The 23,677-nt window shown below is 43.4% G+C and overlaps 1 protein-coding gene across 4 annotated transcripts in view; it reads left to right on the plus strand.

The window, feature by feature from the left end:
* Nucleotides 1-23,677, plus strand: part of acaca (acetyl-CoA carboxylase alpha) — a 272,671-nt gene that overhangs the window by 177,541 nt on the left and 71,453 nt on the right. For all 4 annotated transcript variants that reach the window (XM_070857142.1, XM_070857145.1, XM_070857143.1 and 1 more), the window contains exons 43-44: nucleotides 809-929; nucleotides 2,235-2,345. In XM_070857142.1, the coding sequence (XP_070713243.1) occupies nucleotides 809-929; nucleotides 2,235-2,345 (232 nt within the window). The remainder of the gene's footprint in view (nucleotides 1-808; nucleotides 930-2,234; nucleotides 2,346-23,677) is intronic.

Consider the following 23,677-nt stretch of genomic DNA (forward strand, 5'->3'; position numbering starts at 1 on the left):
GCGTACACAGCTATCCATCCTAATCCTACTTTCCAGCTCTTGATCCGTAGCCCTTTAGGTTACGTCACTTCAAGTGCACATCCAAGTACTTTTTAAATATGGTGAGGGTTTCTGCCTCTACCACTCTTTCAGGCAGTGAGTTCCAGACCCCCACCATCCTCTGGGTGAAGAAATTTCCCCTCCAATCCCCTCTAAACCTCGTACCAATTACTTTACATCTATTCCTCCTGGTTGTTGACCCCTGGTAGTTTTGAAACTTGCTGCCTGGTATGTTCATTGAAGGATGACACTGATGGAGACTTCGTTGACACATATTTTGGTGGGAGGAAAACATTTTAGTAGGTGATCGGTTAACTGATTTTATTTTTCAATGTCTGAGCGTATCTCACATCAATGGTGCAAAGGCTGGGACAGAGAGACTTTTAATAAGGATCCCTGCTCACTTTTAATATGAGGATCTATAATAGGAATCAACCCAGCTATGGTGATGGTCCTTCATGAATGAACAGCCTGCTGCCACTCGCTGTCTGTCATACGTGAGGAATGGACACTTGGGTGAGGTACTGGAGGATGCTGATGAGCATGGAACTGTGCCTCAGTATCTTCAGGAGGGGTGAAGATTGAGAAAAGCGAACAATAAAGCCCATTATGATCTGTGGATTCGTGTACTGGGCTGCTTGGTGGTTTGAGTTAGGTGTTAATGGGTCCCCTATAAGATCCCAGGCCACATTTAAATTTGGCTTGATTCAATTTGGATTGGTGTCCTTGTTGACCTTCTAATGTGTTTTGATGACTTCTTGTTCCACAGGTATAAAATAACCGATATCATTGGTAAAGAAGAGGGCCTGGGAGTTGAGAATCTCCGGGGATCAGGAATGATAGCAGGAGAATCATCCTTGGCTTATGAAGAAATCATCACCATGAATTTGGTATGTCCTGGAACTTTTTTTTAAAACTTGGAAGAATAATATAGTTGTATGCTTTGGTGTCAGCTTTGGTTCAGTGTAAGCATTCTCATCTGAATCAGAAGGTTGTGGGTTCAAGTCCAACTCCTGAGACAGAAGCACATAATCTTGGCTGACACTCCAGTGTAGTACTTGGGGAATGTTGCATTGTTGAAGGTGCTGACTTTCGGATGAAATGTTAAATTGAAGCTCCGTCTGCCCCCTTAGGTGGATGTGAAAGATCCCATGGCATTATTCGAAGAAGAATAGAGGAGTTGCCCCTGTGTCAATATTACTTTTTTTTAAAAAAAACAGATTATCATTCATTATCTTATTGCTGTTTATGGGACCTTGCTGTGTGCAAGCTGGCTGCTTTGTTTCATACATTACAACAGGGTCTACGTCAAAAGTACTTCATTTAACTGTAAAGCACTTGGGACTTCCTGAGGTTGTGAGAAGCGCTATATAAAAGCAAGTCCTTTCCTTTTGCTCCATCTAGTGGCTTGGTTGAGGACCTGGCAAACCGCTGCATTGTCAAATTATCCCCATTACAAAAATAAAAATGACACGTGCTTCTCCTTGATCCAACACTCCCACCGGCACTTGCAGAAATTATATTTTGGGAAATATAATTTTAATAATCGCCTTCTGCCTCACAACCCCTCCCCCTCCCGAGATGTTCCCGCTCCTCAAATTCTGCCCTCTTAAGCATCCCTGATTATAATTGCTCAACCATTGGTAGCTGGGCCCTAAGCTCTGGAACTCCCTCATGAAACCTGACCGCCTCTCTCTCTCTCTCTCTCTCTCTCTCTCTCTCTCTCTATTTCTCTCTCTCCTCCTTTTAAGATGCTCCTTAAAACCTACCTCTTCGGCCAAGCTTTTGGTCATCTGCCATAATTTCTCAGGTGGTTCGGTGTCCAATTTATTTGTTTTGTCTTGTAACACTGCTGTGAAGCGCCTTGGAATATTTTACTTTGTTAAAGGCGCTATATAAATACAAGCTGTTGTTGGAAAGCACAGGGGCACGGTGCATGAAAACAGGTGGAAAATCACGGGGTATACCAATGATGCCTTGTGTCTGTGTGCCACTCCTTGCAATCACACAATCATTCCCAACATTTACACATACATGCTCCGTGTTAGTGCATCTGTTTATTTTTCCTCGCCTGATGGAATTTAAGAAAAAAAAATGTTGATTTACTTGAACAATGTGCGAAACTGTTCACCCAATTTAATTAGGAACGTCTTTGGCTGGGAAAACTGTTATCTGATATAGTTGTCTGATTGCAGGTCACGTGCCGTGCAATTGGTATTGGTGCATACCTTGTAAGACTGGGACAGAGAACCATCCAAGTGGAAAACTCGCACATCATTTTAACCGGAGCTGGTGCCTTGAACAAGGTAAAAGCAAGCTTTTTGCATTGGTAAAACTCCGGAGTTGGCCGTCTTTGCCAAGATAGCGCTTTCTCCAGCTATCATCAGTGTACTGTGCTGTAGCTATCAGCTAAAGTCCAATATTATATTGACTTTACAAAAAATTGCAATTGTATTTATATTTAGAAATCCAGGATGTTTGAATTATTTATAAAGCACTGATATTTTTGAGTGACAGTCGCTTTTTAGTGCCATTCTTAATGAAATCGTCCCCTAATAATCTCTAAGGAAGGTTGTGCAGCAATACAATAAAAGGAGTATAATGGGATTGTGCACAGTGTAAACCGATCTAATGTTGCCAAAAGCAGAATTCATCAAATTACAGGAAAATGGGATTCGAGTTGTATAGCAGGACACCATCCACATGTTGGAAAATGCTAAAACAAATCTACCTGCTAGTAGAATAACTGTTGTATTAGAATGGAATTTTTACATGATTCCGCATATATAAATAAACAAAATAAGTTGATGTTTTGAATCCAGTCAAGAGTTGAACTGTTTAAACTCTCTTCGCCACCCTATTTTTTTGTACACTGTTTTCTCCCTGTCTTGCTGCTCTGTATTGCGGAGCCAAACAACTCTCTGCCAGGTCAACCTAGCGGGAAAGAGTGTCCGGGCCAGGAGAGTTAAATATTTCCTGGGCCCCTCACTGTCTAGGTCGGGTCAGTTTGCCGTCCACCTTGTCCCCTGACCGCACGGCGACTGGCCTGCAATAGCAAGTGCTCATGGGCTTCCGTGTCATTTTTTTAATCACTATTTATTTATTTATTTATTTATTTATTTATTTATTTATTTATTAATAAATAATATTAAGTGATATGATATTCAGGGCCAATGCTTTCTCTGTGGAGCTTTTCCCACCCACTTGTATCAGGGAAGGAAGACGTCATGCAGGAAATACCCATCCACAGTACCATCATTTTAAAAATAATTTTTAGCATGATAGAAATGTTCTGCTGAAGAAACTCTCATTTATAGGGAAACAACATTTATTTTATTAATATATCTGATTGCATCTCATTAATTAGAGTTGTCGTTGGGTGAAAAATAGAATTTTTTTTTAAACTTAGATGGCGGAAATGTACTGGTTGGTAGCTTTGTTTTTGTGCTGGTATAACAAGGTGGTGAAATAGAATACCTGGAGTAAATGGAGACTCCCATTTACCCTGCACGATGTTATTGTTAGCAGTACTGCCACTAATTAGTTTTAAAATGACCATTTCTAGCATTGTGCAAGCAGTTGCTTACCGCGGTGAAAAAGATTGATTTTATATTTCGGTTTCAAAATGAAGGGTAAATTTTGTAACACTTTTAGGTGGTTTTCGTGGGATTTCCCTTTTGAAGGAAGTTGGTGATAACTCCACGTGTTGTCTCTGAGTTGGATAGTAAGGAGGTGCAGGAATTGTGGGCTGTTTGGCTTTGCAAGTAATATAATATAACGTGGAGCACCAAGACAAGGAGAAAACAGTGCACAAAATAGGGTGACGGAGAGAATCATAGAATGGTTACAGCACGCAAGAAGGCCATTTGGCCAGTGAAGCCTGTACCGACTTTCTGCAAGACAGCTAGTCTCACTCCCCCGCCCTTTCGCTGTAGCCCTGGAATTTTTTTTCTTTCAGGTACTTATCCAACGCCCATTTGAAAGGTGTGATTGAGTCTGCCTCCACCACTCTTTCAGGCAGTGCATTCCAGATCCTAACCACTCACTGCATTAAAAAGGTTTTTCTTATGTTGCCTTTGGTTCTTTTGCCAATCACCTTAAATCTGTGTCCTCTGATCCATTCCGCTAATGGGAACAGTTTCTCTCTCTCTACTCCAGACCCTTCATGATTTTCAACACCTCCATCAAATCTCCTCTCAGTCTTCTCTGCTCGAAGGAGAACAACCCCAGCTTCTCCAGTCTATCCACGTAACTCAAGTCGCTCGTCCCTAGAATCATTCTCGTAAATCTTTTCTGCACCTTCTCTATGGCCTTCACATCCTTCCTAACGTGCGGTGCCCAGAATTGGACACAGTACTCCAGTTGAGGCCGACCCAGTTTACGAACCTTCGGGTGGTGAGCAATATCCCCTCTAAGCTGCGTGCGTGCAAGGCTGAGCAGCGATCTGGAAGGAATCGCGCAGGGAGGGTGAGCGAGCAAGGGAAGGAGGACATCAGTGTTGATTCTATAGACGAAGAAGGTGATAATAGTCTAAACAAGTACTATTGCAATCAAGATACTAATTTGACTGCAGATGTTTTGCGGGTCTCTGCTAGTATAACATATTAAATAACTGGAATGTAACTGATGTTAGAACCTACCCAACTTGACATCTCAGAAGGTGCCTGGAGAAATGACAGTATACATTCATAATTGTTTGACTCAAGTTTTTGGGCCAAGACTTGGTGCTGTGTGACAGCGCATGCCCAAAACGAGGGACCCGAGGATCGATTTGAAGTTGGTCCTCGGACCTAATCAGCATACTCAACAGCGGCCCTCGGGTAAGTAATGGGGGGTGGTGGGTGGCGGTTGGAACAGGCTCACCGGGGCTGGGGGGCGAGGGGGAGAAAGAGGGCGTTTGTGACACCTGCTCCTCTGGCCCCACAGGAATGATTTTTTTAAAAATATATATAAATATATAATATATAATATATATATTTTCACCAACCTTTCATTGGTGGCTGCCATGTATTTGCTTCATGGGTTCTTTGCTTAAGAATTCCTAGCAACATATTGCTATTAAGAACTAGTTGTTTTCAAACTACACATTACCAGTTCATCCACTGGGCTCACAACTGCATACCTTAACGTGGATGGCCGAGACTCAACTGACTGGGGTTTTATTGTGTCTTGTGAACATCACATGACTGGCTAAGCCACTCACAGTGCAACGAGCATATTCACAGATGCATACATTACAGTGGCTGCAGGGAAAGAATCCTGAGTGGGATGGGCCTGACTCCTGCTCCAATCACCCCTGAAAAATTTCTTGATGGTCTTTGAACAAGTATTAGGCCCTTTAAATATATCAATTTGGGACCTGTTCTGGCACCTGCTCGGGATGCCTAAAAAAAAGAAGCGGCCTCACAAATTTAGCAATGGGATCAATGCCTGCAATTCTGCAATTAATTCTTCAGAGTTTTATTTATTTGTTCTACATTTCTCCCCTCGTTTTACAAGTCCCACCATTGCAGTTGATTGTTGCAGCTGAGAAGAATGTTCTGGGGTTATCGAAGGCTAATGCTGCTTTATTATTACTGTACCCAGCAAGATATGAACTCTCTGCCAGGCCACCTCAGTTGGAGGATTCGGTTGTTATGTTCTGCTCTGCTTTGTGGCTTGGCTGAGAACGGTTGCCGCGATAACGAACTGCCAGGCCAACCTGATTGCCCCATGATTTCTTTGAAAGTCCGAGTGTACCACAGCATGGCATTATAACCATAGTCTGCATTTCCCATCTCGTGTGCTGGCTTTGGGGGTACTGGGCAAAAGTAAAATTCTTCCTCCACAAGGAGAGAGTTAAAAGCTTGGCAAGAGTTACCCTCCTCTCTTCGTGGTCACCTGTTACCAACTCGTTTTAGTCTGACCCCTGGGAATCAAATAGTAACGCATCTTAGCCACGGATGGGTAGTGATGTGAGGAGATCGAATAAAGTAGAAAGCGAGCAATGATTTTTTTTTTCTATAAATATAGAATCCTAAACAATTGATTAAGTTTATAGTTGACCTAGTGGCTGGTGGAAAGAGGAGACTGCAGAAATAACGCTTTGGAGTAGCTGGCAGATGAGGCTGTCGTTCAACATTGAGAAGCTACTTTTATTAACTTAAAAAAAAAATGTATAAAAAGACCACCTAGTTTATATGGCTCAGCTACTCACTGGATAAACCCACTGGAGCGATTGTGGAGAACTTGTATAGGGGAACGTTGTCCAGAATGCGCCCAATTCAAATATAATCGTAGATGTGCTTTGTTGACGGGAATATACAGGACAATTTTATCCCATTAGATTCTCTGCAATTGAATAATAAACCTCATGTCTTTGCTGTTTGCCCGGTAGGTTGGGTGAGTCATTAATTTTGACTCTGGTCTATTCAGAAACCAGCATTTTTACTGCCTTTGTGACGTTCTATGCAAAAATTGTGGTACTTGGGCAACAGATGTGGCAAGTGCAGAAATTAGAGATTTTTCACTGCGTATCGTGCCATGACAAACAATGTTTCCTGTAAGCAATGTATGTGCATGGCCGCACAGTACCGTGCAGGCCGCTCCCAAGCTTTCCATTGGAAATACAGGCCGTACTCAAAGCACAGCTTAGATGGAACATTGATGCCAAATCACTTCTATTAATAGAACACCAACTTTACAGCAAAAATTGGGAGTGAAAAATGAAAAGTAACCGCTCCATAACTTTCTTATTCAAAATTGGGCATTTCAGTGGGCGTAAGATTTGCTCGCTTCTCATAAACTGAGTTGAATTCTTGGCAAGCTGGCAAGGCCTAAAGTTTTCTTTCAAATAATCTGTTATAAACTTTTGTCTAATCGGGTAGACAACTGATTTTTTTTCGACTAAACTAACTGGCATGAGGACAGACTAATCATAGATTCAACCGATAAAAGGACAAGATATTGTAGAGAACAGATAAATAAGCCCAATAAGCAAACTTAACATTTCAAATTAGTTTTTTTTTTAAATGAGGTGTTATGTAATACTGCACTTTATTTTAAAAAAACAATAAAAACAAACCATGGGCAGACTGTTTAGTTAGGACGTAAACTACTTGATGTGATGCAGGGATTTGTTTTCCTCTTGTAATGCAATATGATGAAGCAATTGGACACGGGCTCCAATATTCAATTCAGTAGTCTTTGCTATGGTCATATAGCTGTCAAAAAAGTGGGTATGCTGCTCATAATACACAGCACCAAATGCTCGGAGCTTTCTGATAGAGGGTGACTGAGAAGCAAGGTCAAAAAAGATAACAGAAAAATGGAACTAGCTCCCCACTTTTCAAGTTGAGGAATCCATGGGTGGGAGATTGTGGGGGTGGAGTGGATGAGCTCAATGACAATGCCATCATCTCATCAGGAGGGAGTGAAGACGCAAAGACTTTTTTTTTCAAAGAAAGCTTTCTTATCTCCTATTAGAAAACCATAATGCAGTCGGCGGGAAGATGTTGCTGTGAATGTGATTCGGTCAGAAATAGAACACATTCTGAGGCACATAATACAATTCAGGCAACCGAGAGGGAACAGCTTGACTATCCTGTGTGCTGTTTTGCTTCTGCCCCCCTTAATGTGGAATAGTGCCGGTCAAGGGTGCCACTTTCTGCTGGAATCTCGACAGAGCTTGCTTTCTGCTTGGCTGAGCCTGTGTCACTGCTCAGTTTGGTGATGATTCACTGACAGCTAATGTGCAATACAGGCAGCCTTCAGCTGGCCATTATCATTTGCAGCCCAGATTATTTTATCAAGGGGGGTGGCGGGTGATCAGTGCTGGAAGTTGCCTAATCACGTTATGTCTGCATTACCTTCTATGTGTCAGTGGTCTGTAACTACAGAACCAAATTGCCGTAAGACACCTAGATTCATTTAGGTGCCCTGTGAACCCTTGCCTAGGAGGTAAAGGCGAGAGAGAGAAAAAATTGGATTTTACTCACATTGAATCAGCTTTAATTTGCTGCTGGAATACTTGCATGCATAATGAACAGGGATGGCAAGGTGTCATGGACATCCTTCCGTCCCATCTTACAATAAACAGCTGTACGTGAAACATCAACATTTCGATCTCTTTGACCTGTCGGCTCGTGTGAAAATTGAAATAATGATAATGTACGCCTCAGACTGCATCAAAGTATCAGCACATCAAAGCCAGGAGGCATGAAATGCAAATGATAACATAAAGCAGATGGATTGGGCATGATCAGCGACACAGAATGAATTTCAATACAGCTTGAGATAAATACGTTATCCCAGCAATTTTTTTGTTCTTGGTTCTGACTCCTGACGATATTTTTTTTTTTCACACTCCAGCAATCACTCGCTCCATCTCTTGCGTTTCAGGTCATGTCGGCACAGCTCCGGTGGAAATAATAGGATATAAACTCGGAGGTTGTTATTTGCATAGAAATAGCATGGAGCCCCAGGCAGTGGAGAGAAGGACAAGGAGATCATTTGTCTAAAATTTTAATGAAAACTTTTGCTGAGGCAGAGGTTTTTCTTTCTCCCCCCGCCCCCCCCCCACCTCCCCGTCAGTAAATTAACGTGGCTCGACTATTGAATTAGATGATACCGGGAAAATTGTGGTGAAGAAATGCAATAACATATAAATTTCAATTTGGTTGCAATAATAAAAGCTGTAATGGGGGTGGGGGGGAATGTAATCCTATACTTGTGTCTAACTCAGTGCAACATAACATTTTATTTCTGAAGGAAGGGGCCAGGTTTGCACAAGCTCTATAAAGCAGCGGCAGCCCTGATTACACTGGCTGTGCTTTCAAAGTATCAAGGATTCCATTTTTTTTGCAACCTTGTCCCACCTTAGGTGTCTTTAACCCCATGAGTGCTGAACTAGCTTAGCTGCATTTTCAAACGTCTTGCGTTTTGAATAACGTAGGTTTGCCAGTGCAGAGTTTGAAGGTTGAATCGGCATGATATTTGCAAGAGTGATTTTTTTTTGTTTGTTGGTAGTTAATCCACTGTGTGCTGAAAAATGGCCCCTTACCGCTCTGTTCCCTGCACTGTATGATCAGATCACTTGAAGGGATACTTTTATAAGATAGGTTTTTAGGTTAGGGTCAGTAAGCTTTGGGGGGTTGCACAATGGGGCCCAGTTTCTGTCTGGGACTGGAAATATTTCGCAGTGTCTTCAGATATCTGTATTCTATATTTTGTCTGTACTTGGTGACTTATTATCACTTAGTATTTCTGTTTTATGCTAATAGGACATGATTTCTGGAATAGGACCACCATTTTCTTTGCACAACTGACACTGTCTTGCAGGTGTTAAGACAGAGGCTCGCCAAGCATGTGCCAGTGTTTTCTGTGGCTTGCTGGAAGTGTGTCAGTATTTTCAGGGAATTCCGGGAGATGTGTCAATATTTGCCTGGGGTCCCCAAGAGTGCCTCAATGCTTACAGTAGGTCCTCAGAAATATTTTCAGATGGTCTCCGGAAGTATGTTGATATTTGCAAGCGGTCCCCACACTGAAAAGTTTGCAAACATTTGCCATACAAGATGCTTTAACACACAATTCAGTATCAACCAATCCCCTCCCTCCCAATAGTATTGCTTAAGGCGTGTGATTTACATGGTTTGACATCCTGCGACAAATCAAGTGGTTTTTGCAATCTACTGTGACTAGTGCGATTGTATTAAAATTTCTTAACAGTCTTGTTTCCAGCACAATCTGATCATGACAGCACAGTGCTGCATTCCTATTACTGTGTCAGTTTTAAAATGTTCCCTCTGAAGCCCCTCTTGTCATCAACCTACACCCCATGGGTGAATGAAGTATTAGTTCACTATTAGCTGACAATAGATGACCTAAAAAGCAACTAGACACTGTGATTTCAAGTGGTCAGGGAATCAACAGTGCCATGATGGGTCTCCCTTAAATCCAATGTGTCTTCCTCTTGGCTTCCCAGTATTCAATAGGTATAAGGATTTGGTACATGAAGATTGATTGATTATAAATTGGTAGAAATTTCAGAGCAGATGGAAGCCATTTAGCCCACTATACCTGCACCAGTACTTGTTCCCCCACTAGAACTATTTACAATAATATTGCTTTTAATGTGGTAAAACATTCCAAGGAACTTGCTGGCGGTGTATGGAAAACAGACACGAAGCCAAAAGAGACTTTATAAAGGGTCACCAAAAGCTTGGTCTTCGAGGGGTTTTAAGGAGGAGAGGAAATTGGAGAAATTGAGGCAATTAGGGAGGAAATGGCAGCAAGTGGAACGTAGGCAACTGAAGGCGTGGCAGCAAATGGTGGAGTAAAGGCAGGAGATGCACAAGAGGCTGGAGTCTGAGGAATGGTGTGGTTGCAGGAGGTTACATAGATGGGGAGGAGTGACGCCATGGAAGGATTTAAACAAATGGATGAGAATTTTAAACTTGAGGCATTTGGGAGCCAGAGCAGCTGTAATGGGCAAGTGGTGTGCAATTAACGAGTTTTGCATGAGCTGAAAATTGTGAAAGGTGGGAGGCCAGCCAGGAGATCGTTGGAGTAATCAAGTCTGAAGGCGACAAAGGCATGGATGAGGGTGTAGCGGTGGATGAACTCCATTTCCATTGATCCATGTACCTGCTCTTTTCCTGTACCATTTTAAAATTTTCTTTTAGTGTTTATCCAATTTCCTCTTAAATGTCATGATTGGCTTGACTTCAGTAGCCACTTGCGCTAAAGGTTTCCATATCCTGATGACCATTTGCATCAGAAAAATCTTGCTAATTTCATCTTTTATTCATTTAATGCTAATCCTGAATGTATACCCTCCTTTAATGCATATGGGAAATATTGTGTTTTCTCTCTTCCGCACCCCCATCAAGCAAATTTTAAATTGGGCTGCTTTGGATGCTCTCCACATATCCATTGGACTTTGCTGCCCATTTTATGCAGAAAGAAAATTCTCGGGCCTGTCCAGATTATTTCACCCGCTGGCTAGCCCTCTCACCAGCTTGTGGTGCTGTAGTTGAGACCAGTCTGGGAGAGGTTGGAACATTCATGTCACCTTGGGGATATCATCACCGCTGGCTGCCTCATGCTCACAGCTTTCTGTGTGTGTGAGTTTGTTTTTCTTCCTGTTTTTGATCTACTGCACTCTATCTTCAGACAGATGAGCTTGAGGTTCCTAGTTTATCAACACCAACAACTTGCATTTATATAGACACCTTTTAAACTAGTAAAATGACCCAAGACAATACCTTGAGATGTTGGTAAAGACTAGTAAATTAATTGTGAGACTCGTCAGTTCAGATGCCTTCCAGTTCAGTTACAGAGAGACATGTTTACCTTTTAAGAAAAGAACAACTCTTTTTCAAACCCTGTATCTGTCTCATCCCAAAGGCCATTTGCTTCCACCTCCTCACTATTACCCAACTTTCCCCTACCTAAAGGTGTTAAAGCAAGTTGTTGTTGTCGATTAAATAGGAATCTGTCTGAAGATAGAGTGCAGTAGATCAAAAACAGGAAGAAAAACAAACTCGCACACACACAAAGCTGTGACCATGAGGCAGCCAGCGGTGATGGTATCCCCTACCTTACCCCACCATCGTCACTGAAACCCATATTCATGCCTTTCATCACCTCTAGATTCTTTTTCTCCATTGCCTTCCTGCTGATCTCTACCTTCCATAAACTCCCCCCCCCTGTGTCGTCCTACTCTGGCCTTCTGTGTATTCACCTAATGGTGGAGAACATTTATCTGCCTCGTCCCCACTGGACCTCCCTTCTTGAACCCTTCTACCTCTCGCTCTCGCTCCATCTTCAAATGCCTTTTGACAAAGCTTTTGATCAGCTCTCTTAATTCCCATAAAGGCTCAGCATCCGTTCCTTTCTTCCCCTGTGAAGCCCCTTCTCTGTCAAAGGCGCTATACAAATGCATGTTGTTTTATTCGATTTTAATAACTGCCAATCAAAATGTCAGGTATGAGCAATTTTGCTGTGGCAGATTTTGTGCAACATGATTTCGTTAGTGCAAGCGATAGAAAGCCAGCCAATCATGACACACCCATTACAATGCTCTTTTAACACTTCTTAAGCAGCTAACAAACCAGTTAACCAATATAAATGACAGAAATTCTGTTAATTCAGCTTTTCAGCACACAGGTTTTCAATAAATGGCGTAGGTTTAGTTACAAAAAGTATGTTTCACTGGAGGTTCTAATTGCATCATTTTTTTTGTTTTTGGGATGTGGGTAATGCTGGCAAGGCTGATTTTATTGTCTATCCCCCAGTTGCCCTGAGAAGATGGTGGCAGGCTGCTTTTTTGAACTGTTGCAGTCCTTGTGGAAATGATCCTCCCACAATGGCGTTAGATGGGTAATTTCAGGTTGTTGATCTAGCGATGGTGAAGGAATGACAATATATGTCCAAATCAGGATAGTGTTGTGTGGGAATGTAAACTGAGGTTTATGAATAAGTAGCATGGCAGTCCTTAATGGGCTTGGAGAATGCTTATGGACAAACATGAAGGAAGGATTCGGGGAACTAAGAACTGCTCACTGTTCTACATTCAGAGAGGTGAGTGGGCCTGATGAGGAGATGGCCTCCAACTATAAGAAATTGCAGAGAAGCACAGGAGCAGGTGGTTGCCACTCGTATTAGTAGCAATCATGTAGCACTGTACAAGTAGCAGTGGGCACTGTCTCGCAAAGCAATGCCCCCACAACAACTGCAGCAAAAGCGATGCCTTGCACTGATCCAGATACATCCGAGGAAATTGCAAGTACAGACTCCAGACCTTCTGTAACCCAGGCAGCTTTTTTCCATTAGCTGAGCAGCCATCAACCACCAGGGGAGCACTGAGGAGTGGGGCACTTGCACAAGGCACGCACAGAAACCATGGTTGAAAGGGGTGACATGCACCAAAAAAGTTCATTAAACACTTGTGCCACATGCAGTGAAGTACAATAAAATAATTTTACTTCAGATTATTGCCCATTGAGGGTGCTAGTTGTCCAAAAGCAAACTAACATATATCCACTTCTTACCAAAAAAACAAACCGGTAGAGAAACTGGTAGTCCTGTGCTTGTGAAAATATCTAGGTCTTCAGTGGCATGCAGCTCATTCACTCAAGTCCATGGTTCAAACATCTGCCGTATTGCTGTAGTACCTCAACTGTCTCAAGATCCTGGTTCTCCCATGTATATTGTTGTAGCTCCTCTACTGGGATTTGCGGGGTGTATAGTGGTGTCATCATCACTTAGCCAATATCTCTAAGGACCCAGTGTCCATCCTTCCTTTTTCCTTCAAAGAATTGGGTCATGTTTGATTGCCTGTTGAGTGAATAATAGCTTTTCCTATCTAAACCAGAGGATTATTGTTGGGTGCACAAATGGCTAGATGGATGCAGTCAGTGATGCCTTTTACAGTGGGGAATCCATTAGTATAGTACTCTAGTGGAGCTCTCCTGCTACGGTATATATATTTGGATGTACAGCAAACCCAGGCTTCGGTTACGTCTTTAATGGAATACTTGACTCCTGTGATATCTTTGTGGCTATCTGGAAGGACCCTATGGCATAAATGAGGTTTGTGGTGATCTTCATTGCCGCTGCTCATGCATTGTGGATGGCTGATATTCTTGACCCAAATAAAACACGTCACTTGGAGCTTCCCCGCTGAGCCTGAGCTTCAGTTCGCGCTTCTTTTCCACTATGCCCAAATATCCAACTCCAGTATGGCAATTTGGCTCAATTGACAGCAATCTTGCTGCTGAGTTAGATGGTCAAGAGTTCGAATCTCACTTCACAACTTGAGCACATAAGCTAGGCTGACACTTCAGTACAGTATTGAAGAGGTGCTGCATTCTTAGAGGTTTCATCCTTTGAATGAAATGTTAAGCCAAAGCCCTATATTTAAAAATTCCATGGCACTATTCAAAGAGCGGGAGTTCTTGTGTCCTGGCCAACATTTCTCCCTCAGCTATTCATTTTCGTTGCTGATTTTTGAGATCTCCACTGCCACAAATTGTCTTCCTTGTTTGCCTTCACAATAAGTCACTGTATTTCAAAGTAATTCATCATATGTGAAGTGCTCTGAGACGTATCTGACAGATGTTATGAGATGCGATATAAATGCAAGTCTTTTTTTTTGTGTGGTGCATGCAGTGCCTATGGTAGTTTCTTCTGAAGTTTGCTTTTTCTGTGCCCTCTATGCTGTCCTCTCCTCCTCCTGCACCAAGACATAGCCGCTGCAACCATGCTGAGGGGTTGAAAGCTCCTCTGTACTATTCACCCTGTCAGTGCTTTAGCAACATTGTAAAAAAAACTTGCCCTTCATTCGGCTGCTTAATGTCAGGCCTGAGTTTAATTTGAGTACTCATTTTCATTTATATCCTCCTTGCACAACAGGCAAATTTATTTTTTCCATTAATTTCTGTTGATGCACTTTAGGATGAGAGAAAGACTCAGAACAGCAAACCAAAAAATCCTGTACTAATGTTTATGCGCATCTAATTTGACTGACAATTTGACCAGAATGATCAAGCATGTGGCCTAGATAAGTCACTCGAGACCTTTGCATTGTTTTGCAATGATGTGGGTGCCAGGCCAGTTGGATAGCAAAACAGCTCTTCACTGGAGACGACCCTGTCACAAATCAGCCATTTTTAAGAGGCTAGTTTTAAAAAAAATACATATATATACACACACAATTTTTGCATTTGAATAAATTTTTCGCAGGAGCTACCGCAACCTTTTTCGTAAAGCCTCCAGCAGTTTAAAACTTTGACACCTGAATTCTCGTCAGTGTTTAAAATCCGTGTTCAGTGACACTTGCTTCAAAGGCCGCCTGCCTGTGGAGTTGCCACCTGTACACAGAGAGCACCCCATGTAATTTCCCAGCACGAAGCGAATGATCCTCTGCACTAGCAGGTGACCAATCCGGAAAATGTGCTCATAAATGACCTCTTCTCTCGAATTTCTGTTCTCTTACTTCCATCTGCAGGCTGGAAATTACTGTTTGCGATATTTGTGTTCCTCAGTCAGTATTGTAACGAGAGCCCTAGCCCATTGAAAATAAATAGCTTCATTGAAGTGGGGAGAGGGACAGGGACAGGGACAGAGGGTGTCAAGCAATCATGTTAAACATTTGTATGCTGATATTGCAACATTAATTTCTGGGATCTTAACTGATACCCATGGGAGGCTAATGTGGTTGGACTTCAGAAAACTGTATAGGATGATCTTAGTTTTACCTTAGTATTAATTTAAAAAATGATGTGTTCAAAGAAAATATATAGAATTTTGGTATATTAGGAACTCTTTTTAAAGTGGAAAGCATTTAGCATAATCGAAACTGCAGAGGAGCAAAGACAGTGGGAAATGATCACTGATGAATTTGGATTCTAATCATAGCAGTTCCTTCTGCGGGGAGGAAAAACTTAGTTTAAACAACCTAATAGCACCTCTGGCTCATTTAAATATCACTGAATGTGGTGTGAAAGCAGCACTGCATTCAGCTAGAAAACTCTCTTATTTTGGTTAGGTGCCTCCGTTCTACAGCTTTGCATCATTCCCCAAAATGGGTATCCGGGATTGTAGAGATGCAATAAGGGGTAACATAAAGGATTGGTGCGAGTGGTTAGAGATGGGTTTATGCCCACTATTTCCTGAACAACAATTTCCATCCTTTGCTGTTTTTGGTGGGGTGGGGAGCGGCGAGTGGTGTCCATGTGGATGGATGAAAGCACAGAGGATGAGTTGCCCCTGGCCACTGTCACATGCCTCCTAATGGACAGCTCCAGAATGACACTGATCGATGCCTAGAAGCTGCACTCCAGAATTATTTCTCCAAAGTGTAGCAAACCTGTCACCGGTTTTACTTTGAAGTACAGAGATGCATTTGGTCTGTCTCACCTCTATTTAGTAATTAGATTAGCTGTTATATTTAGAACAGTGAATCCAAGACTGCTTTGATCCTCAGCTGGGCACAATCCTTGTGTGATATGCGATTGAGTCATACCAACCAGGACCATCCCATGTTCTCTCCTTGCTCTTTGATGGGTTTGCTGATCTCAGCCAGAGCCATGATGTTGGTGTTCACTGTTTTGGGAGCGGGATGTGAGCTGAGAACAGTTGGGGGGAGCGGGGGGGGTGAGCAGAGAACAGGCGGAGATTCCACTCCTGATTTCTCTCCTCTGACCTCTGCTAGAATATATGTGTCTCTGGGAAATATCCCTGGCAGTCAGGATTGGGCCCAGCTGGAATGCCTCCCATAGCTGGCACACTATCTAGTGCTGACATTTATTGTCTTGGCTTACACCTCAAGAACCGTCACTTGGGTGAGATACCAAAGGCTGCTGACAACTGTGGAACTGTAGCATATCATGAGTCCGTATCTTGTGGTGAGGAAAGGGTATGAGGGGAGAGAACATGATGGAGCAGTGGGGGAAAAAAAACTACAAAAGCCTTGTGAAATAAAACATATTTTGTTTTTACACACATGCTCTCTGTATCTGGGATAGGTCTGAATTTATTTTAATTCTATTCCGCAAAGAATGAGATTAGTTAGCGGTAGAGAGGGGACAAATCACAGACCATTGCTATTAAACAGCCACGGAATGCACGTACAGTGACAGGGGCACTCTTTGCTGTCTTGGAAGGTTTTATAGGGCAGCAGTTAGTCACTAGCAATGCTGAGATGTATGCAATAACCTTCAGGCAGCATAATTTCTATTAATCAGCTCTGGGGTCATTGGCAGAATGCACAGCAATCTGTAGTCGGGGAGGGGGAGGGGGGGGGGGGGGGAAATAAGGAAATGCAACCATTGAAGCCAGGTTCTTGCTCAATTCTTTCAAATCCACTGGGCACGTAGCAGTTTGTAGCCTCATAACGGGTTCAGTTTGACTGCCTTCAAAAATATGAAATGGAAAGAACTGAGCAAGCTACGGTTACCATGCACAAAGAAGCCCAGGGCTACAAAAAACACTGGCATTTTGGAAGTGAAATTCCTTCTGTTAATTTAACAGAAAAAGGAGGCATGAATACAAAATAGGGTTTCTTATTTTGTGCTTGCACCAACTTTTTCCATCTCCTTTCAATCTACATGAGATTCCAAGACTTGGTGAACGTTCTGTTTATTTTGGGGCGATGTCCCTGACACAATGGGGCCTTTTGTAAAATACAATACTGCTATTGGCATTAGTGGCAAGATCCCTGTCTGAGTCTGCAGTTTTATTTTATTGCTAAAATGGAAGCCTTAGAAATGGAGTAAATTATTCACGGGTGTTATTTTGCAATGTGGATTTTAGATTATGCGTATAGAAAACATGTGTTGGGCTACCTAACTGGGCATTTCCACAGTATTTAGAACAGCACTGGCTGTTTTCACTCGTGCTGCACCGACATAATTTCACTTGGTGAGTACATTGCTTATGGGTTGGACCAAAGACGTCTGACATTGGAATCTTGTACCATCAAGGAGAGAGAACCTTACAGTTAAAATAATTGGTATGGGTCAGGACAAGAGAATGATCGTAGGTTTCCATGACGTGATGAGCTCGCCGAGTCAAATGGCCGCCCTCTGCTGTACTTATTTTTGTGATGATTTGCCACTGATTATCTGAATTGTTTGACGCAAGCAGCTGGCCAGTCACGAGCAGCTTTTAGGTGACAAGCCAGCTCTCTTGTCTTCCAATTAAAAGGGGGCACTCTGTCTTAAACACTGTCGATGAGAATCAAATGGTGTTGGTTATGGTTTTTACACATGATGTGGATGTCCTATTTTAGGGGCGCACAAAGGCATTGAGAGGTTTGACATTGGGGAAATGTGTAAACTGCACAGACTCGATTATCGATATTTGCAGTGGGATGGATTTTCCAGCTAGCATTTTGAAGGACAGAAAACCGAGAAGTCTTCACTTCAGGCCTACAGCTCTGTATCTTGCGTGTACGCAGTCAAAGTTGCACTGTGTGATATAACGCATCAGTATAAAATTCCTTTATCTGCTGTTAATCTATAATTCTAATAGAGGAGCTGACCTCAAATCCCTCTGTTCGCTATTTTAATAAAGGCAGTTCAAAATGAACCCCTTCAAATAAATGAGTTGAAATCTTCAATGCAGAGTGGGCAAAAGAATTTTGTATAAATGTGATTTCAACCCCTATGTTATAGGTTGCTTATACTGTACATTGGCAACATGCATATAGAGGGCTGAAATTGGTCTTCCGCCATTTCTCAGTGGTATGTCGTTTCATACTGCCGGGTACCGCTGGGGCGGAGTGCTGGCAAAATTGGAACTGGGCGGTGCGTAAGCGGAGTGCGATGGACGGTCTGCTCTGGCGGTGCAGGGTAAGTTGTCTGGGATTCGGGACATTTTGAGTCCTGAGTTCTGCGCACGTGCGCTCTTCCATTGACCGCCATCATCTACCCCCCTGACCCCCCCCCCCCCCGAGAAAAGCAGTCTGGAGGCCAGAGACTGCTGATGTCAGGTCGCAGGTAAATGTCTCGAAGTACGTTTAGATTTGTAATTGTTTTGTGCAGTGTTTTTGATTTATCTCTAATATATTTATTTTTGTATTTTGGATTAGATCTCTTGGGGGGGGGGGGGGGGGGATTGGATCTCTTGAGGGAGGGGGGGGGATTGGATCTCTTGAGGGAGGGGGGGGGGATTGGATCTCTTGAGGGAGGGGCGGGGATTGAATCTCGAGGGAGAGAGGGAGGGGGGGGAGATTGGATCTCTTGGTGGGGGGGGGGGATTGGATCTATTGGGGGGGACTAGATTGCTGGGGGGGGGGGGGGGGACATTGTAGTTTACATACCATCGGCATAAAACTACCTTTTTTCAGACGGTGCAGCTCCGGTGGTATTTCGGCAGTATGCGGCAGTATGCCCACCAATTTCGGGCCCAGAGTGTGCACTAGCTGAAGAATTGTACTTCCAATGGGCCCGCTATCCCTTTCAGATCACCAATATGATGGCATCACCTTGTGAATGATATGGTGCTGCCTAACTTGCCGACTTTAGCCCAGTGATGTCCATATTTTGTGGTGATGTAACACGTTTTTTTTTTTACGAAACTGCAACTTTAATGAACATAAATTGGTTTTGAGGTGAAACTGGCTGACTGGATTACTTAGCAAAATAATACATTTCTATTTATTTTATGGACATTCATGCAAATGTCTGGCCATTCGGGCTTCAGATGACGCTTTGTTTCCCTCTGATTAAATCATTGCCAATAATTCCCACAGGCACTAGATGTTAAAAAATTTCAGTACTAGGCACTAAGTTGCAATTAGTTAACTTGTCAACAAATTATAGGTAGTCAGGATTGAACTATAGTTGTGTCTACAAATCTATACAAGAGATGAACACGGCGTCAGAAGTAATGACAGTTGATTTTATTGGAACATAATATAAATGGACAAAGAGGCCACACAACGATCTGGTGCTCTATAATGCACCTTGCTATCTGAACTCCTAATTCCCACATGCTGAGATCCTCATCTTTGCTGCGTCTCTGATGGTGGCCATGCCCTTCCCCGTGGATCGATATTTGTCACCCAGGGGTGTTCTGGCATAGCAACCAGTGGCTGGTTAAGATTGGTAGAGATCATTGAGCAGATTGTTTAGCTGCACGGCATAGACAAAGTGAGAGAGAAAAGCAAATTTGCCCTCAAATTAAGGAGGTCACTGAGGCAGGTAAAGCCTGCCAACCGCACTATTTATATTTAAAAAAAAAATGCATCAGGGCCGATTTTCAGCTGTGGGTTCCCATTTCTCACCTGAAAAACAAGTCGTCGTCATCATCATAGGCAGTCCCTCAAATCGAGGATGACTTGCTTCCATGTCAAAAAGTTCACCGGTGTTTCAATGAAGGACCTAAAATTCCAGGTCCCGAACTACATGTTGAAGGGTGGAAGATGCCTGTGCGTGGATTTTTTTAACGTGCGGTGACCATTGCACACCAGCCACCACAATGGCTTGACAGAGCCAGGTCTTGGTCCAGTAGCAAGGATTAACCAGGGCGACTGGAGACCAGCTCTGCTGCACGGACCTAGTGCGCACACATATCGCAGTGTGGGCTGGCCCATGCTGCCCCTGGACTCGCGCCTCTCCTGGGCCCCCATCATGTCCCTCTACAATCTCTCGCCGCTTCTTTGCCCTGACCTCGTCGCTCCTGTTGTATCTGCCCGCCATCCAATCAGCAACCTGGATCTTGGTGACATCTCTCTTCACTGCCATTGCTCTCATGCTCCTTCTGCTCCCCGGCCTGCTCCGATGGTGCTCCAAGTGGCCAGCCGTTGAAAATTGAGGGCACCTTGGCCAACCTTTGGATGCCCAATGCAATTTTCAGGCAGACGTGTAAATGTGCACATAGGACTCCCGTCTGAAACAGGCAGGAGGATTTTTGCATATCCTACTCCTATAGGACTTCATTTGCAATTTTCAGGTACAACCGGGCTGACCATACATTTCTGGTTCCATAAAAATACTGCAGCCTGCTTCTGGCCTCTGGATAATGCACCCTCTCAGCCGCTGTGCCTCCCTGCCTCTTTTACTGAGCACTTCTGACTCCGCCCACTCATGGGGCCGCCGGATTTCCCACCAGTTGCCCACTCGCGCTCAATGAACAGCTCACTCGAACTATGCTGATGCGACCTGAACCTGAAAATGGTGCAAGCTTCCTGACACTGCCGTTGGATTGGCACACAGCCACTCAACCAACTCCATGCCTATTTTGAAAAGCTCTCCTCCTCTATATTTTTCTCTCTAGTGCAGCATCAGTAGGGTAATTGGCATGCTTATCGCCATGTTGGAAGTACAGGAGGTGGCAGGTCTGTCGGTGTTGCACAAAAGTTGAGGCCTTTGAGAAGTAGATGATGAAGGAACTTACTTCAGACAATCATTCATAGGCAGACCCTCGAAATCGAGAAAGACTTGTTTCCACTCTAAAAGTGAGTTCTCAGGTGACTGTACAGTCCAATACGGGAATTACAGTCTCTGTCACAGGTAGGACAGACGGTCGTTGAAGGAAAGGGTGGGTGGGGAGCCTGGTTTGCCGGACGCTCCTGCTGCCTGCGCTTGTTTTCTGCATGCTCTCGGCGACGAGACTTTGTGCTCAGCACCCTCCCGGATGCTTTTCCTTCATTTAGGGCAGTCTTTGGCCAAGGATTCCCAAGTCCTGGTGGGGATGTTGTACTTCATCAGGGAGGCTTTGAGGGTGTCCTTGAAACATTTCCTCTGCCCACCTGAGAATCGCTTGCCGTGTAGGAGTTCAGAGTAGAGCGCTTGCTTTGGGAGCCTTGTGTCAGGCATGCGAACAATATGGCCCACCCAACGGAGCTGGTCGAGTGTGGTCAGTGCTTCTATGCTGGTGATGTTGACCTGGTCGAGGACACTATTGTTGGTGGGCCTGTCCTCCAGGGGATTTGCAGGATCTTGCGGAGACATCATTGGTGGTATTTCTCCAGCGATTTGAGGTGTCTACTGTATTTGGTCCACGTCTCTGAGCCATAAGCTTGGTGCCAGATTTGAGGGCCTGGTCTTCGAACACTCTCTTCCTCAGGTGACCGAAGGCTGCGATGGCGCACTGGAGACGGTGTTGGACTTTGTCGTCAATGTCTGCCCTTGCGTTAGCAGGCTCCTGAGGTATGGAAAGTGGTCCACGTTGTCCAAGGCCGCGCTGTGGATTTTGATGACGGGGGGCAGTGCTGTGTGACGGGGTCAGGTTGGTGGAGGATCTTGGCTGTCTTACGGATGTTTAGTGTAAGGCCTATGCTTTCGTACACCTCGATGCAGATGTTGACGATGGCTTGGAGTTCAGCCTCTGTGCGCAGACGCAAGCGTCGTCCGTGTACTGTAGTTTGATGACCGAGGGACGGTCTTGGATCTAGCCTAGAGGCGACGAAGGTTGAACAGGTTCCCATTGGTTCTGTAGTTTAGTTCCACTCCAGCGGGGAGCTTGTTGAGACAAACAGGGAAATGGGCCACTATGCAAAATAGGATCTTCGGAAGTGTTTTGCTTTACGTGGAAATTGCACTGGTAGTATTTCCTGAAATAGGATATTCCTGTCAAATTCAACTTTTAAATGCAGCAACAGATTTATTTCTAGCAATACTATGAAGAATAATGAGTGGAAAAAAATAATGCTACTTATAGTCTACCACAACAAAAAATAAAATCGGCTACAGCATTGTCACTGTGAAATGTAGCAGGGTATCTCAGACCTTGACCGGTGTCTGGTTGTATATTTGATATTAGCAGTGTTAATACAGCAAGTGGCAGCTTTTCTATTCAGAGAACCCATCTTATTAATCTGTTGAGTTTAATCTTTCTGTAGTGCTTCCACAAAGCCATTAAAATAGTAAATACTATAGCTGTGTATTCAAAAGGAAAAGCTGATAAAAGAGACACTACTAAATATCAAAGAGAAATTACGTCTCTGACAGTGCTGAGCATCTGTCTGTGTCACTGCAGAGTCCCTTCAAGGTTAGGCTGTACTTGGTTCATGGTTCCTCTACTCTGACTTGTCATTTACATTAATAGGTTGCACCCTGTGCTCGGTGTCTAGCAGAAACAGAGGGGAGCAGACGGGTACCATGTGTGCGATCATATTTTCACAACTGCTGACCCTGACCGCTTAACGCATGAGTGATGAAAATCTGCGATCCATCTGCTTATACCGTGAAAGTGCTGACAAGTGCAAGCACTTCAGTGGCATTAATAGATATTTTCTTTGAAAAATAAACAATTTCTGCACTGGCTCTCTGCTCCACGGAAACACCATGGTCCCGGGCAGTCTGCGCCTTCACTGCGGTCGGTGGCCTCTCGGGACGCAGTGTCACATTGGTGTATGAAATTAGATACACACAAATGAAAATGGGCTCACACCCAATGTTATACCTTGTCTTTCAGAATCAAATTCCTAATGCACCAGAGCAATAGCACCCATCTCACTGCAGTGCTGGCTGTATCAGGCACTGCTCTTCCAAATGGAGACCCACAGTGACACTTTGAGGATTCAAAAATATGAATCTTTTGGGTTTGTTGACGTGAGAGGGCATCAACGTCTCTTGTTCAGTTTCCTGGAACAATTGTGCTCCCTCAGGCTTGTTTGTTCGTAAAGTTTAAATGTGTCTGTCATTTTATTTACTGTTGGTTTTTCCTCGCAATATACTAATCCTGAACCAACTTTTTGATGTGCAAAAGTATACATGAAACCAAGAAATTTATCTCCTAATCTAGTCCAGAGCTAGACTCTGCTGTGCAAGGTTACTGTATAAATGTTAAAATAATGCAATGTGAATTTGCTATGAGCGCGTTGCGCTTTTGTATGGTAGTAACACACATTAACTTCCAGGCTTTATGGCCAGGGCCTCTCTCTTAGCAGTGCTCACAGTGAGTAAAAGCATCTACTGTGTAGAGGGTGCATCTCTAGTGAAAGAAATCAAAGATGTTTGAAATCTCCTTGGAGACCTTGAAATAAGTGATCTTTGGTTCCTTGAAAATCAAGTGTTTTACTTACAGGTTAGATTTTTTAAAAATACCACATTTACATAAATAAATCTTTGAATATTTAATACAGGGGAGCAACTCTTTACTGTCCATCTGTTAGGGTGTCATCATCATAGGCAGTCCCTCGGAATCG

The sequence above is a fragment of the Pristiophorus japonicus genome, chromosome 16 (genome assembly GCF_044704955.1).
Source record: "Pristiophorus japonicus isolate sPriJap1 chromosome 16, sPriJap1.hap1, whole genome shotgun sequence".
In the NCBI taxonomy this organism is placed as follows: Eukaryota; Metazoa; Chordata; class Chondrichthyes; family Pristiophoridae; genus Pristiophorus; species Pristiophorus japonicus.